The sequence below is a fragment of the Frankliniella occidentalis genome, unplaced genomic scaffold, assembly GCF_000697945.3.
Source record: "Frankliniella occidentalis isolate FOCC.00 unplaced genomic scaffold, Focc_3.1 Scaffold212, whole genome shotgun sequence".
Taxonomy (NCBI): Eukaryota; Metazoa; Arthropoda; class Insecta; order Thysanoptera; family Thripidae; genus Frankliniella; species Frankliniella occidentalis.
In genome coordinates, this window is record NW_026267338.1 from 171213 (window position 1) to 184621 (window position 13409).

General features: G+C 50.8%; 3 protein-coding genes across 6 annotated transcripts in view; 2 read left to right on the forward strand and 1 right to left on the reverse strand.

Annotated features, from left to right (window-relative positions):
* Window positions 1-7834, forward strand: part of LOC113203756 (diphosphoinositol polyphosphate phosphohydrolase 2) — a 10802-nt gene extending 2968 nt beyond the window's left edge. For 2 of the 4 annotated variants that reach the window (XM_026418599.2, XM_052272567.1), the window contains exons 2-4: window positions 4931-5092; window positions 5232-5316; window positions 5395-7834. In XM_026418599.2, the coding sequence (XP_026274384.1) occupies window positions 4931-5092; window positions 5232-5316; window positions 5395-5513 (366 nt within the window). In that variant the 3' untranslated portion in view covers window positions 5514-7834. The remainder of the gene's footprint in view (window positions 1-4930; window positions 5093-5231; window positions 5317-5394) is intronic. The other 2 variants (XM_026418600.2, XM_052272568.1) reach the window with 1 other exon arrangement.
* A 2018-nt stretch (window positions 7835-9852) lies between these two features.
* On the forward strand, window positions 9853-11452 carry LOC113203751 (leucine-rich repeat-containing protein 57). The gene is made up of 2 exons (XM_026418594.2): window positions 9853-10011; window positions 10129-11452. Exon 2 carries the CDS (start codon window positions 10169-10171, stop codon window positions 10883-10885), a length of 717 nt encoding a protein of 238 aa, XP_026274379.1. The 5' UTR covers window positions 9853-10011; window positions 10129-10168; the 3' UTR covers window positions 10886-11452.
* LOC113203749 (uncharacterized) overlaps window positions 11429-13409 on the reverse strand; it is a 3064-nt gene continuing 1083 nt past the window's right edge. The window contains exons 2-6 of the mRNA XM_026418591.2: window positions 13028-13127; window positions 12644-12914; window positions 12331-12522; window positions 12148-12256; window positions 11429-11726 (exon numbers count right to left, since the gene is read on the reverse strand). Coding sequence (XP_026274376.1) covers window positions 11514-11726; window positions 12148-12256; window positions 12331-12522; window positions 12644-12914; window positions 13028-13127 — 885 coding nt within the window. The 3' untranslated portion in view covers window positions 11429-11513. The remainder of the gene's footprint in view (window positions 11727-12147; window positions 12257-12330; window positions 12523-12643; window positions 12915-13027; window positions 13128-13409) is intronic.

A 13409-nucleotide genomic window follows, 5' to 3' on the forward strand; every position in this document is an offset into this window, starting at 1 on the left:
CTACGGTCTACAACAACGCCGTGGTCGTGGTGCAGTATGAATGAACCACTTTCGATGCCGATGACGCACATCGACACGTTCTCATGGCAACGCGCGGGGGGAAATGTCAAGTCGATTTTACCACTCCTGTTGCTCAAACCCTCTGGAGTGTTGATCAGTTCTACGGAGTAAAAAAAAAATTGGCTATATAGTTAAACCAATATTTAGCAAGAAATTTGTTATGCAGCAGCGTAGCGGCCTCGGGGGGCGCGTAGCAGCACCCTGCTGTTTATTTTTATTTCATCATGTAATTTTATTTTCACTGTTGGGACCCGGGCGACGACAAACCTCTCGCCCGCTCCTTAATTCCACCTGACTTCCGTGTAAAACTTTTGGAGTAGCCGTCGGTTGTTGGCTCACGGAATATGCACCCCCCCCCCATTTCTCCCTTTCCCCTTCCCGCCTGTTGGACCCGCGTCATCATCTCCCATGATGAAACATTTTGTGTCGATACGTGAAACGTGCGAAATGATAAGGCTAATCCTAGCCCAGCAGCTCGCGCTATCTCATAGGTCGACAAACGAGCCTCGGCGGGGAGTGATCTGGCAGGATGTGGAGAGGCTGCGGAGCGCGGGGGTCCAGCGCGACGTTCGCGTCGCGCAGCACCGCCCGCGAAGATGTTGGTGAGTGCAAGTCACCGGGGGAAGTGCGGGGAGGGGGGTGGGGTGGAAAGAGGGCTCCACTTCGACAAATGGCACGTTCTGGTAGTTCTGCCAGCCCAGCCAGCGACCTGCGCGCGACCTGATCGTGTTTCCAACCGATTCAACCCCTTGCCTGCCTCTCGTCTTCGCGCGTCTCTGACGCGGCGAGGCGTGTCGTCGCTTATCTCAAAAGCGTCTTGCAAAATGGCTACATTGATGGCGAGCACGAGGCTGCGGCGGGGGCGGCGCGGGGCCGGCGTGGACAAATACATGGCGGATAAATTTAGACGGGTTGGGTCTGCCGGGCTCTTTAGCCCCCCGGCGGCGGGGCGTGGCGGGGACTGGCCCGCCTCCTCCAGCAGACGGACGCGACGAGCCTTGCCTTCCTTGGGGCAGCGCGTCAACAACAACAACATTGGAGAGTCAACAACACGCCGGCGGCACGTGCAGGCCCGCCTCGGCGGCGCCGCGGTCACGTACTGCACGGACACGCCAGGCGCCCGGTGCTCGTGTCCGCGCCGGCAATACCGAGGTCAATACAGCAAGACTCGTCGCGGCTCGGTTCGGCTCCCGATGCGTCGCCGCGCTTCCCTGGACGTGTAGTTAGTTGGAGCAAGGCAAGGCGGGAGACCGCCGCCTCGGCCTCGCCCAATGACGTGGTTATTGTCTACCCTGGCCAAGGCCCAGTGGCGGCCGCGCCGGGGCCGCGGGCCGCGCCCCCCTGTAGCGGTGCTCGCCCTGGCGTGGCGGGCCGCCCTGCCCGGCCCTGCCCCCTGCCGTAGACAGGCGAGGCGCGCGCTCCCTCAAGGTCAGGACGCGCGCTCGTAAGCCCAGCTCGTGGAAGTGCGCCCGCCCGCCCGCGCGCGCGCTCTTATTCTCTAACCGCGCTTGTCCGTTGGCCGCGCCAGAGCTCTCTTGGCGGCCGCCCTGCTTACGGGGGCGTTAATCCCGCCCTTTCAATTAACCCCTCCCCGCTGCCCGGGCCTGCCCCACATGCGCCGCCGTTAGGACTTGTCACCTCGTCATCGCGACGGGCGGTTTAGCAGCAGCAGCACCGCCGCGAGGCGAGCCACGACGTGCTGCTGCTGCTCACCTGCCGCCCAAAGTGACACAGGTGACAACGTCGCGACGTGTGCAGGTTGTAATGTCGCGGATGACCCGCGCGGGTCTATTGCGAGTGATGGAAGGGGCATTGTGTTCCCCTGCCTCGTGACCACTCGTGACATGCCACTCGATGCGCGGCGTGGCGCGGTGCCCGTGGCGGCGGCGGCGGTGGTGTGGTGCCGACCACTGATTAGTGTACCAGAGACTGCTATACCCTCCTCTCTCTCGCCCCCGCCTACTACCTGCTGCTGCTCGCGAGGAAGCCTTCTATTTCGGGCGCTCGAAAAGTTCAAAGCTTTTCGTCAAGTCATCGCACTGAAATAGGCTCCGACAGACCGTTACATTTTGCGCGCACTGCAAAATGCTTGCAAACGGAAAGAAAAAGCCGAGTAATACAAACGTTCAAGACCTTTTCGACATTAGTTGTGGTTAAGAACGAATCAAACGGATTCGTGTGTCCCATCCAGTGATTTCCCCAGTCATTTATCCAGTCATTCTTGCAATCACATCCAGTCAAATCAAATCTTTTGACTCAAAGTTAGGACCGATAGTGACGAACCCCTTGGGGATCGCCCAGAAAGTGCGCCCGTCATTCGCCGTTCCGAACCTGCCGAGTTTAGCATCGGCGAGCACTCATAGCGCCTGCTAGGTAGGCAACATCTTGTCTGCGGCGCATGCGTGTACTGCGGGGTGGCCTACCCCGAGTCTCGCAGGCGCTGAGCTCACTGTAATTTGCCAAATGCTTGAGGAAAATGGACGTACTTTCTAGACAAACTCCTTAGGGGTGAGGGGACGCCACCCTTCCGTCGCGGGCCCGGTGCCTGGGTGGGGCCACTAAGTAGTACGGGAAGGCCGCACTTTGAGGGTGGAGCCGGTTGTCTCTCTCACCCCTCACCCCCTTTATTTGCAGAGCCAAAGGCGCAAGGCGGTGCACGTTTTGGGTGGGGGGCACGTTTGGCCCTCTGCGCCGCCCGCCCGCTCAACTCAGCCCCAGGAGATCCGCGGCGTGGGCAGAGCCACGGGCACCGCCGCCGCCGCTCCTGCAGAGGCGTAATGCTCTGCCTGTCATTGACCGGACCTGAGCGGAGCGGCAACCGACGACTCGCTCCGCAACCCGCCATGGCCCCGCCGCCGCGCCCCGCGCCCCGCCGCCTTGGCCCGCTCATCCACACAATAAGATAACTCAGCCCAGTTTGCCTTTTGTCGGGCCGTGGGTGCGGCGCAGGCCGGGTTACGCTGTGCTTGTGCTGCTGCTGCAGCGGAGCTGTCGATCGGTTACCCGTAGGGATTTGAAGGCTGGAAAAAAATGAAAAAGTTGCGCAAAAACGAAAAACAAAAACAAAGGGAAAAACGAAATTGTTCAAAAAGCCCCGTATTATGGGGTTTTCCTAAATTTTCCATTGTTGTTTTGCGGAAAATTAAAATCTCTAGTGACCCGCTGCCGCTACCGTGGTTTACATTCACTGAGACCTGCACGACACTTTGCGCCTTGTTCCCCCTTCGCCATTGAGTGGATCAGGGGAAATGGGGAACCACTCAATCATCTTCCGCACAGCCATCGAATGCGAGACCCTTAAAAGTAAACAATAGTCGCCACCCCAGTAATATTGACGTGTTCGGTCCGTCGATGCGCGCGGCCTGCCTCTTCTAGTTGGCGTCGAGCCCGCCCCTACCCCGATACCCGCTCTGTTTTGACCAGACGGCCGACAGGGGTCGCGCGGTCCCCGTGTGTGTGTGTAGCCTAACACTGCCTCGTCGCGAAAGCCTCCCCGCGCCCGCAGACCCGTCCCCGGCCGGCCTGCCCCCCCCCCCCCCCCAATCTCTACTTATATTTAGCCGTTTGAGTGTCTGGTTGACCTTCCCTGGTCACTGCGTGTTGTCTCTCCTGGACATTGCCGATAAGTCTACTCCTGAGTGTCCTGGTCCCGCGGGCCGTGTCCGCCCGACTCGTATCCTTTAACCTCAACGAGGACCCACGACTGCCTAGCGAACTGGAGCCAAGCCCCGCCAATAACTTGGGTCTCACACAAGGCCTAGGTCGGCCCCCTGCCACAACATGTTCGGTAGTGACGCTGCGGAACGACCGGCCCGCCTGTGCCGATGATGTGCGTGTACACAATAGTGCGTGCTGCCTGCGAACAGCACCCTCACAATCATAAAGCTTTGCTTTTGGTGTGTCGGATGTTTCGCCAATGGCTCGCAGCCCAGAGCATGGTGATGTGGCTGGCCACTCTCGCTTTCGTTGTTGTTGAGCGGGGGCGGCCCGCGACGCGACGGGACGCGCCGCGGACCGCTGTACACACTGCCGCACTTGTTCACTTGTTGCACCGTGCCGTCGTGCCGTGCGCACCCGCCGGCCGGGCCGGCCCGGACCAGACGGACGGACAGGCCGTCTGGGCCGTCTTGGTCGTCTTGAGCAGCGCCGTTCGCCGTTCGAACAAAAGCTCGCGGTGCATCGCTCCTTTTATCGCGCAGACCGATGCAAACGTTTATCGCCCTACCCTTCCCCGCGGCTCGGCTCGGCGCGGCCGGCAGCATGGCGGTGGCGACGACGACGACAAATCCGGATAATTCCGGTCGTCTGCGTCGTCGTGCCTCTGTGGCTCTGGGAATAGTGCAAGGGGCGCGGCCGCCAACGTAACCGGTTCGCTTCCTAGATCCGGTTCTCGGTTCTCGCGACGACGACGGCGCGACGGCAAACATGCGTCGGCGAGCTTCGACCCACGCGCCTGGGCCATGGTGTGTGTTTACGTGTACGTCACACGGCCGTGCCGCTATGCCCCACCCCCTCCGCGCGCTTCTTCTGGGGGGTGGGTGGGGGGCAGCGCTTATCTTCTAGGAACCCTTTCTCGAGTAGGAAAACCAAGCGCCCGCTTCCTGTCGCTGGTCGGCGGGGATAGAGGGAGGGGAAAACCCCTAGGGGGTAGGCAATGAGGCCTCGCATGGCACAGCTGTGTGCGTACGAGATGCCTAACCGGGTGTTCGCAGGCGCCAGCCTCGCGACCGAAGAAGCCACTATTTGATGTTACGCCAAAGCAGTCTACCCTGGGGAATTTGTTATTTGCAGTGGGGGAAGTTAACGCGTAATAAATTGCAGATAGGTAGAGAGGAGAACGTTTTACTGACGCCAACGCTTTGCTCTGCAGGTGCTGCTGGTCTCCTCTTCCCGGCGACCCGACCACTGGATCGTCCCCGGCGGCGGCGTGGAGCCCGAGGAGGAGGCGAGTGTCACGGCCATCAGGGAAGTCCAGGAGGAGGCGGGCGTCATCGGCAAGCTCGGGCGTTGCCTTGGTGTCTTCGAGGTAATAGTAGGTATCCCATTCACCAATAAGCCACTTGTTCTAGTCTAGTTTCAATGATATAGATGCGAAATGAAAGAAAAAAGTTGTGAATTAAATTTTTTTTGCAGTTGGAAAACTTTACAAAGAAGCTTATGTTCTGTTGCAGAATTGTGAGCAGAAGCACCGCACTGAAGTATTTGTTATGACCGTGACTGAAGAATTGCCTGAATGGGAAGACTCACGTAGCATTGGTAAGCTTTATCTCCTTCTTAAATGCTTTTTCAAATTACGTAAAAATAACTAACTTCTAAATTTTTATCACTTTGCAGGTCGTAAGCGGAAGTGGTTTACAATGGAAGATGCATTAACTCAGTTGTCTCTCCACAAACCGGGTCAACTAACTTACTTGCAGTCTCTGCTTACCTGTCGCAATGAGAAGGTCACTTGAAGCATCACCCTTAACTTGCACCGAGACCCTCAGCTCCCATTCTTCACAAGATTTTTTTTAGAGTTTGTATCAAAGACAAATGCTCAGCTGATGTTCAGCAATAGCAAGCTTTATTTGTTAGTGTTTTGCTTTTTGAATCAGTAATTTTATGTTGTGGTTGAATAAAATCAACACTGGGATTATGTCCAGCCTTTCCCCTCCCCCTTTTTTTACATCATTTTTAACAAATATTTTTGTAATAGTTCTGAAATGTTTTTCCATCAGTGTAAGTAGATCAGCAAGTTTATTAGGTCATTTGAAGACATAACATGTGCATGGGAGCTTTCAGGGAAACTGGATGCATATCCTGTATTTCGTATGTCACTGTATGGAATGGAAGCGCCATGTCTTGTCTTCTCCTGTTTACTATCAACCTGTTGCCTCTTGTGAGCTCTGTGAATATGAAAGAAAACTCCAGTTATAAATCATAATTCACTAAATTGCTTTTGCATCTAGTTTGACCCAAACACCAATACTAGTATTGATGTGAACAGTTATTGTGTACTGGGGGTCTTTCATTTGTTTAGCTCTGTAATGTTGTTGTTTCTTGTTTATAGGCACCTGTATACATTGAGTGACACCTTGTATCTGTGTGAGCTGCGTGGGTAGTGTGTGCAATGGGGCAGATATGTGTAAATTTTTCTTCTCAGATTATGATTTTGTGACTGAGCTGTTGTCAAAGTGGACCATCTGGACAGACCAAAGGAGCCCTTTATTGAGAATATGAAAACATACATTGTGGGGAGGGTTACAAGTGGAAGGAAGATGTGAATGTGGTGTGGCTTACTGATCAGTTTTGTACTTGGACACTTGTATGCATTTCATACCACATGATACCATTTGACATCCTACAGCATTATTTTCTATCTGAAGTAGTTAAATGCTGCACGAATTGTATAAGACTGTGATCAACTGTGTTTGTTTCTTTTGTTGTTGTTTTTTCTCTTTCTGGTGAGTTTGTTCTGATCATATGTGCAACCATTGATTGGTTATCTTTAAGTAGAATAGAAACTTGACTTTTATTTACTTTACTTGTGAAGGATTCTCTTATAAACCATATATTATCTGGTTTAAATATAAGTACAGTAGTCATGTAAGGATTGTACACCGGAACGTTTCTTAACTGAGTCTTGCTATAAATTCTAAAGTCATTTCTAGGATAAAATTGTACTTACCTTTTCTGTTTTTGTAACACACAATAAGTTTGGTTTATATTTCTTGGGGAAAAGAAAATAGATCTGGATGTTCTCACTAAAACTCATCATAATTTGGAGTGGTATCAAGATATTTGCCTTATTCATTTACATGTTTTATTTAAGCAACTGCATGCTGCTAGTTCATTAACAAATAGTGTTTGTACAGCATTGTACATTCAACATAACCTGATCAAACTATTGTAATGACATTAAAGTGATTGCTTCTGTTATGATTTTTCTCTGTATTACAGCACTGCTTGTAAAGAAATTTAATTCTTTTTTCTTGGGTCTTCATTCTTTTCTCCAAAGCAACCGCACTATTACTGTATAAATGTGCAAATGTGACACTGCATTCTTATGTATGTATGTAACTTTTGTGCTGCTGAAATGCCTATATATATATTCGTTTTTGGTATCTACTCGATTCTACCTTTCATTTCAAGATGGGCCTAATTTTTATTTTGCACTGTAACTGGTATTTTTCACGTAGACTTATGAAATTCTGTTAGTTTTGAGCTGTGAGTTAGGAGTACAAAAGTAGTATCACAATTAAGATGTTTGGCTGATGCTATAATGTAGCTTAGTTCTTCACCATGTTGCAAACCTTATTGGTACTTGTTGAAAATATCTGTTTTGTGATACTGCTAGGTGGTCCAAGCTGTGATTGTGAAAATATACAAGAATTGAAAAGCTGTGCTTTTCAACATTTGTTGGCTTTATTCTGCTGAAAATGGTCAATTGCAATATTTTATCTTTCTGCAGACCACATTTTCCTTACCAATTACCTTTATCTTCTAACGTTCTATTGGGTTGGCCTTTTCTATCCTTTTTTTGTGAAAGATTTTATGCCTGCTATTATCTTTGACTATTTGTAGATTTTTTAAAAAGAAAATAGATATTAATTTTAGGAGGAAATGTGATTTTTGTGGTCTGTCATGTTTGGAAATTGGAAGGTGCCATACTTGCTTTCAAAGTTTGCATATTCATGTGAATGTCCATACTGCATGCAAAGTATCATAACCCGATTAAATCCGATCATGCTAGGATGCACAAATGGGTTTAATAAACATTGAGAGTGGTGAAGTACATTTTCTTAATTTATTTTCCTTTGAGCCTAATTTTTTTTTTCAGTTCACCTTAAGAACTAAATGTTTCAGCAGTTACCCTGGAAAAATTACACAATCCCTCTTACCTCCTCACTTTGATTCTGGGTTAGTCACCAGGGGCGGACTGGCCCGGGCGGGAAGGCGGAAATCTCGCGCGGGCCTCCCTAAAAGGGTATAATTTCGGGCCCCTTTTCGAGCATGGGCCCCTGTATGTAGGCAAAGTCCCGCCGGGGCCCCGGGCCCCCCAGTCCGCCTCTAACCCTCTAGTCCCCTACACCCATCTCACTTAACACTTTGAAATAGTTCCGTGGTTGGTCCGAACGCCCTCCAAGCCAACCAGCAGAACCCTAACCCATACGCCCACTTCTTGAGAAAAAGAAAGGTGTGTTTGAACTGTCCCTCTTTGTTTTTTCGCGCGTATGTCGCGGTGCATGATGGGGGAGACGAGCACCAATCAAAGCAGTCCTTCTGATCCGAGCTGACTCTCCTCTGATTAAGGATTAGTAGAGTGTTTCTGAGGAGTTCGCCCAGCGGAGCGGTGGGAGACGGACGTGCGCGGGACAGACCCCCCATCCGCATCCCCCTCGCTTCGACACGATGAGCTCCACGTCCAGGACTTCGCGTCGTCGCCGGCCGGTGTCGGCGGACCGTAGTGCGAAGAAGCCCAAGGCGGACGTTTCTTCGCAGAAGCTTTGTTGGGTCCAGGTTTTGCCCCGCAACCATGAGGTGGAAGACAGCCTTCCCCTGCAGCAATGTGCCGACCAGCTTCGGCAGCGGATTGACCCCAGGTCGTCAGTTGTGATCGGTCCGTGCTATCCCCGTCTCGCAGTGACGACTGTCTGCCCCATGTCCCAGCGCACAAGGGTCCTGTCTGAACTTTTGACGGTGTTTGGGTCGGTGCTCTCGCCACATGGCTGGGATAAAAGTGATCTCTCGCACCACTACGACCCCCTCGAGCAGCATATCCCTCGGCCCCCGGAACAAGTCCTCCGGTGGTACAAGGTGTCTGCCCCCCCGTTGCTGATGCACTTTCTTGACCAAGCTCTCCAAGCCGACATAGGTGCACAGCCCGGCGTCCAGTTCGACCCGGCGAACGCAGCAACGTATGAACCCTCTGTCCGTGTCCGCATGCCGCCACAGTGCGCGGCCGACCTCGTTGCTCGAGGTTTGTGTATGGTCCCGGCCGAGGACGGTAGAGCTGCCTACCACATCGCGGTCTTCGTGGAGGCCGAGGAAGAGCCTCCGGATGCCGGCACATCCCCCCGCACGGCCCCGCCGCCGGTCGCACGCGTCTTCATCTCTACCGCATCGAACGCCACCCAGACAGATGCGCCGCCGTGCCCCCCGCCTGTTTCGGACGCACCCACTTCCGGGCCTGCCGACCAGCCGTCTCGTCGCCGCCGGCCTCGTCGACGGCGCCCTGGCACTGCGCCGCAGTGCTTCAAGTGTCAACGGTGGGGGCACACCTCTTCTTCGTGCTCCTCCCCCTCCGACGTCTGTCGAGTGTGTGCGGGGGCGCACAGAAGCAAGGACTGCGACCGGGGCTCCTCCACCCCCTTGTGCGCCAACTGTGGCTCGCAGGGACACGGTGCCTCCTCGCGGCAGTGTGCCGCTCTCCCGCGGGCCTTCCCCGCGGCCCCTCCCCGGCCCCGGGCCGGCAGCTCTACCAGGCCGACACGCGGGTTCGGCCGTGGCTTCCAGAGCAGTGTTCATCATCTTCTCGGCCCGCTCATCAGCCTCATCACTGCCTTCGGCGGCCTCTCTGAGGCGCCACCCCCGCCCCCTCGTCGAGGGCGGAAGAAGCCACCGGATCCCCGCCACCCCTAAGGCGAGGGCGGGGAGTGGGACTGTCCCACTCCCGACCGCCTCGGATCCGCCGCGACTGCGGCCCCAACTACTTCGTTCTCTCCCGCGCGCCATTCTGGCGCCCCTTCGACCCCTGCTCCAATCCTCCCACGAGCACCATAGGCTTCTAGCCTGAAAGCTTTTACAAGACAACTACTACTACTACTACTGACTCTCCTCTCTCTGTAATCAAGCTGTCAGCTGTCTGCTAGTCTTCTGTCAGCCACCCTTGGAATGTAGAGGGGATAAAAGTCACATCAACATATTCTGTTCTAAAATATCTATATCCCTGATATATGAAACGAACTACAGGTTTGGTTCTATTCTAAAAATTAATTATAATCGTCTGTGAATAATCGAGTGATACCTTACTGATGTGATATTGTGTTTTTCCTTTACTTCTGTCTACTTAACCTGTTGGGCTGTCAGTGTCCTGATTTGAGACAGAACAATTTAGGTATTTTGTGCAATGGGTAACACAGCATTACAGCAAAAGTGCGAAACAGCATCAAAAACAGGTGTTCTCAAAATTTCTCAAAGAAAACTCACGGAATTTCCGACATCTGTGAAACGTTTAGATCAAGTAATACGTGTGTTAGATTTTTCTGAAAATTATTTTGTAACAATACCAAAGGAAATAGGATTATTCATACATTTGAAACAACTCAACCTTGAAAATAACAGGCTTGTTAGTCTACCAGAAGATATTGGTAATTTATCAAAATTAGAGTCTTTTAATGTAAGTTACAATAAGCTCACGTCACTACCTGTCACTTTAGGGAAGCTAAAGCATCTGAAACAAGTCCAAATTACTGATAATCTACTTACTGCATTTCCTGTAATGCTTTGCCTGCTGAAGCATTTGGATTTTGTTGATTTATCAAGGAACAAAATTGGTGAAATACCAAATGGTATTGAAAATCTGTATGTGACAGAACTAGTCCTGAATCAAAATCAAGTTCGGTCAATTTCAGATGGAATAGCCAAATGCCCTCGCTTGAAAACATTGAGGCTAGAGGAAAATTGTTTACAGCTCTCAGCTGTACCTCTAGCTATTCTTACAGAGTCTTCCATATCAATGATAGCATTGGAAGGAAATCTGTTTGAAATGAAAGAATTTATGAATCTAGAGGGCTATGATGCATATATGGAACGATATACTGCTGTTAAAAAGAAAATGTTTTGAAAATGCACATTTATGATGGGCATAATTCATTTATTTTATGCTTCGTAGCTTTATTATTATTGCGTCCACATACTTTTATATTTCTTATGCATTTATTTATCATCATGCTCACTTTTATGTAACAAGGAATAGCTAGAGTGAAGTAGACACTCAAATCCACCTGGATGGGACCATTTTGTTTGCTTGTAAATACATTGATAAAGTGAAGCTTTAAATTTCTTAAAAGGTTAACTTAATCTTTTTCTATAAATTCTTTTCATGACTTATAGAATGAGCTTTGACTCCAAAATACTAGAGAAAAAGATACATAATTTTATGAATTAATTTAATGGATTCCCACTGATTTTTCAAATTGTTTGTCACCAAATAATTGTGATGTGTATACAGTGGCTACATTTAATCTAAGAAAATATTTGTTTGAACATTTTCTTCTTGTATGTTCTATGAAGTTGATGTTATTACTTTTGTGCATGTAACACAATTTTGAATGGATACAGCTGCACCACAAGTGGATGTGTTTCAAAGAAAATTCCTAAAAAGGTATTAAAGTGTGGGAGGGAAAAACTATTTATCTGTATTAATTATTTTTGATTCATCCATATTAACAACATGTAATGAAAAACATTTCTTAAAATGGTAGGCTTTGCCCGGAAATCCAATCAAGGATGGTGATGATGTCTGCTTTGGCAAGCAGTACGCTAACTGTATCCTTGGCTACAGTGGAGAGGAGACTGCTAACTTCTTGATGATATTCTTCCAAAAAATCAGGACCTACGTCGCTGACGATTCCACAAATAAGGTCACCAACCTCTCCACCTCCGAGGAAATTGGTCATTATCACCTGAAACGAAGAAATCGATCAGATCAGAATGCTTCAGCCAAGTCAATGTCCTAGTGAAAATAACAGATTGAACAATATTTTTGAGATGTGAAAACACGGCATTATCAAAACGACATGACATTCTTTAGACATTATTTCGATGTTCTGAAATCCATTGGGGGGGGGGGGGGTAACACGTTGAGTCGCAGGGGGGTCCCCTTTTACATACTACTGTGGTCATACGTCTGGTCATGTGGGACTCAACGTGGTAACCTTTAGAGCGACCCTTCTCGCCGACCCTCCTAATCGCCAACTACATATCCTCTTTGTTCAGCCGGATGGGTAGGCAACCATTCAGGCTTGTTCATCCAGGTCGGTAGTAGGGAACTGATCAGATCTACTTGCGACAACGATTGGCCTTAAGTATTGCGTTTGTATGTACCTTCAGTTTGGACATCTTCAAATTGATGGTCAGCTCCTCTATGGTGAAGTGCTCGCCTTGATATCCTAAGCGAACGTAAAGCTCAACTGTCGGCTCCCTCAGACGGACACTGGTGGAAAAGCATACATAAGGGCCCATTTCAAACTGTTTTGCACGAAATCGGATCTGTGTCAAGTTGTTTACTCAAAGTGTCCGTCGCCGTAAACGTGTAACTGATCCGATGCGGTGGCGTCGACTTTGTAGGTACCGTGGGCGTCCAAAGTTTCAAATGACACCTTCAAGCGGGCGCTCACATTAAAGAAGTTGACAACCTTCTCTTCAATCTTAAATGTGGACAATTTGTATACAGTTAAATCTTTAATGAAACCCGCGACGCTGGAACAGAAGTTAGTATTAATCAGCATTTTCAAACTCAATCGTTTCAGTTTGGCCTTGAGATTTGACCTCAACCCTCTCTAGAACACCACCAGTGCATTGGACGTCGTTCACCACCTACTTGAGCGTGGGGTCGTTGTGGCCGAGGTCGATGTATTCCTGTTTGAGCGGTTCCGCCATGGTCTCGATGAGCCTTCTGAGGGTCTCCACCAGTTTGTTGAACGCGTCATCGCCGGCGCTGCTGGCGCCCGCCCGGACTACAGCCTCGACCCAGGGCGGCGCGAGGAGCGCCGTCTGCCAGTCGCTCAGGTTCATCCCCATCGAATTTGCGGCGTCGCGGAACCGGTGACGGGCATCCAACGACTTGAAGAAAAGGTCAAGGGCGTCCTTTTCTAGACAAACGATGGGCAATCCTTAGGTGTGTTCCTTCCCTCCCGCCGTGATTGAGCCGTCATAAGGGCCCCGCGGCGGACGCGGAGCAGGGACTTCCCTCTCGTAAACTTACGCGTCATGACCTGGCCGGTGGAGCGCGCGCTGGCGCTGCTGGCGCCGCTGGCCACGACGACCAGCAGCACGGTGGGGAGCAGACACCTCATGGCTGGCACCTGAAAAACGGCATGCATACGATGAGCCAGTGGCGCGGTCGCGCACAACAGCTAAGCGAAAGGCGTTTATTCGTGACCCCTGGGAGTCAAATGAGAGTGCCCGAAGCTCGAGCCCCCGTTGTGCCACAACGGTTTTGGTGTGAGTGTGAGTGTGTGTGTGTGTGTGCAAAACATTCTATGATTAAGAGGCGACACTTTCCGGCCTGGCCCTTGGCAATGGAATTAGGAAACAGCGCCTAAGGTGAGTATTCATGCGATCGTGCGTGGTGACGGGGGGGGGGG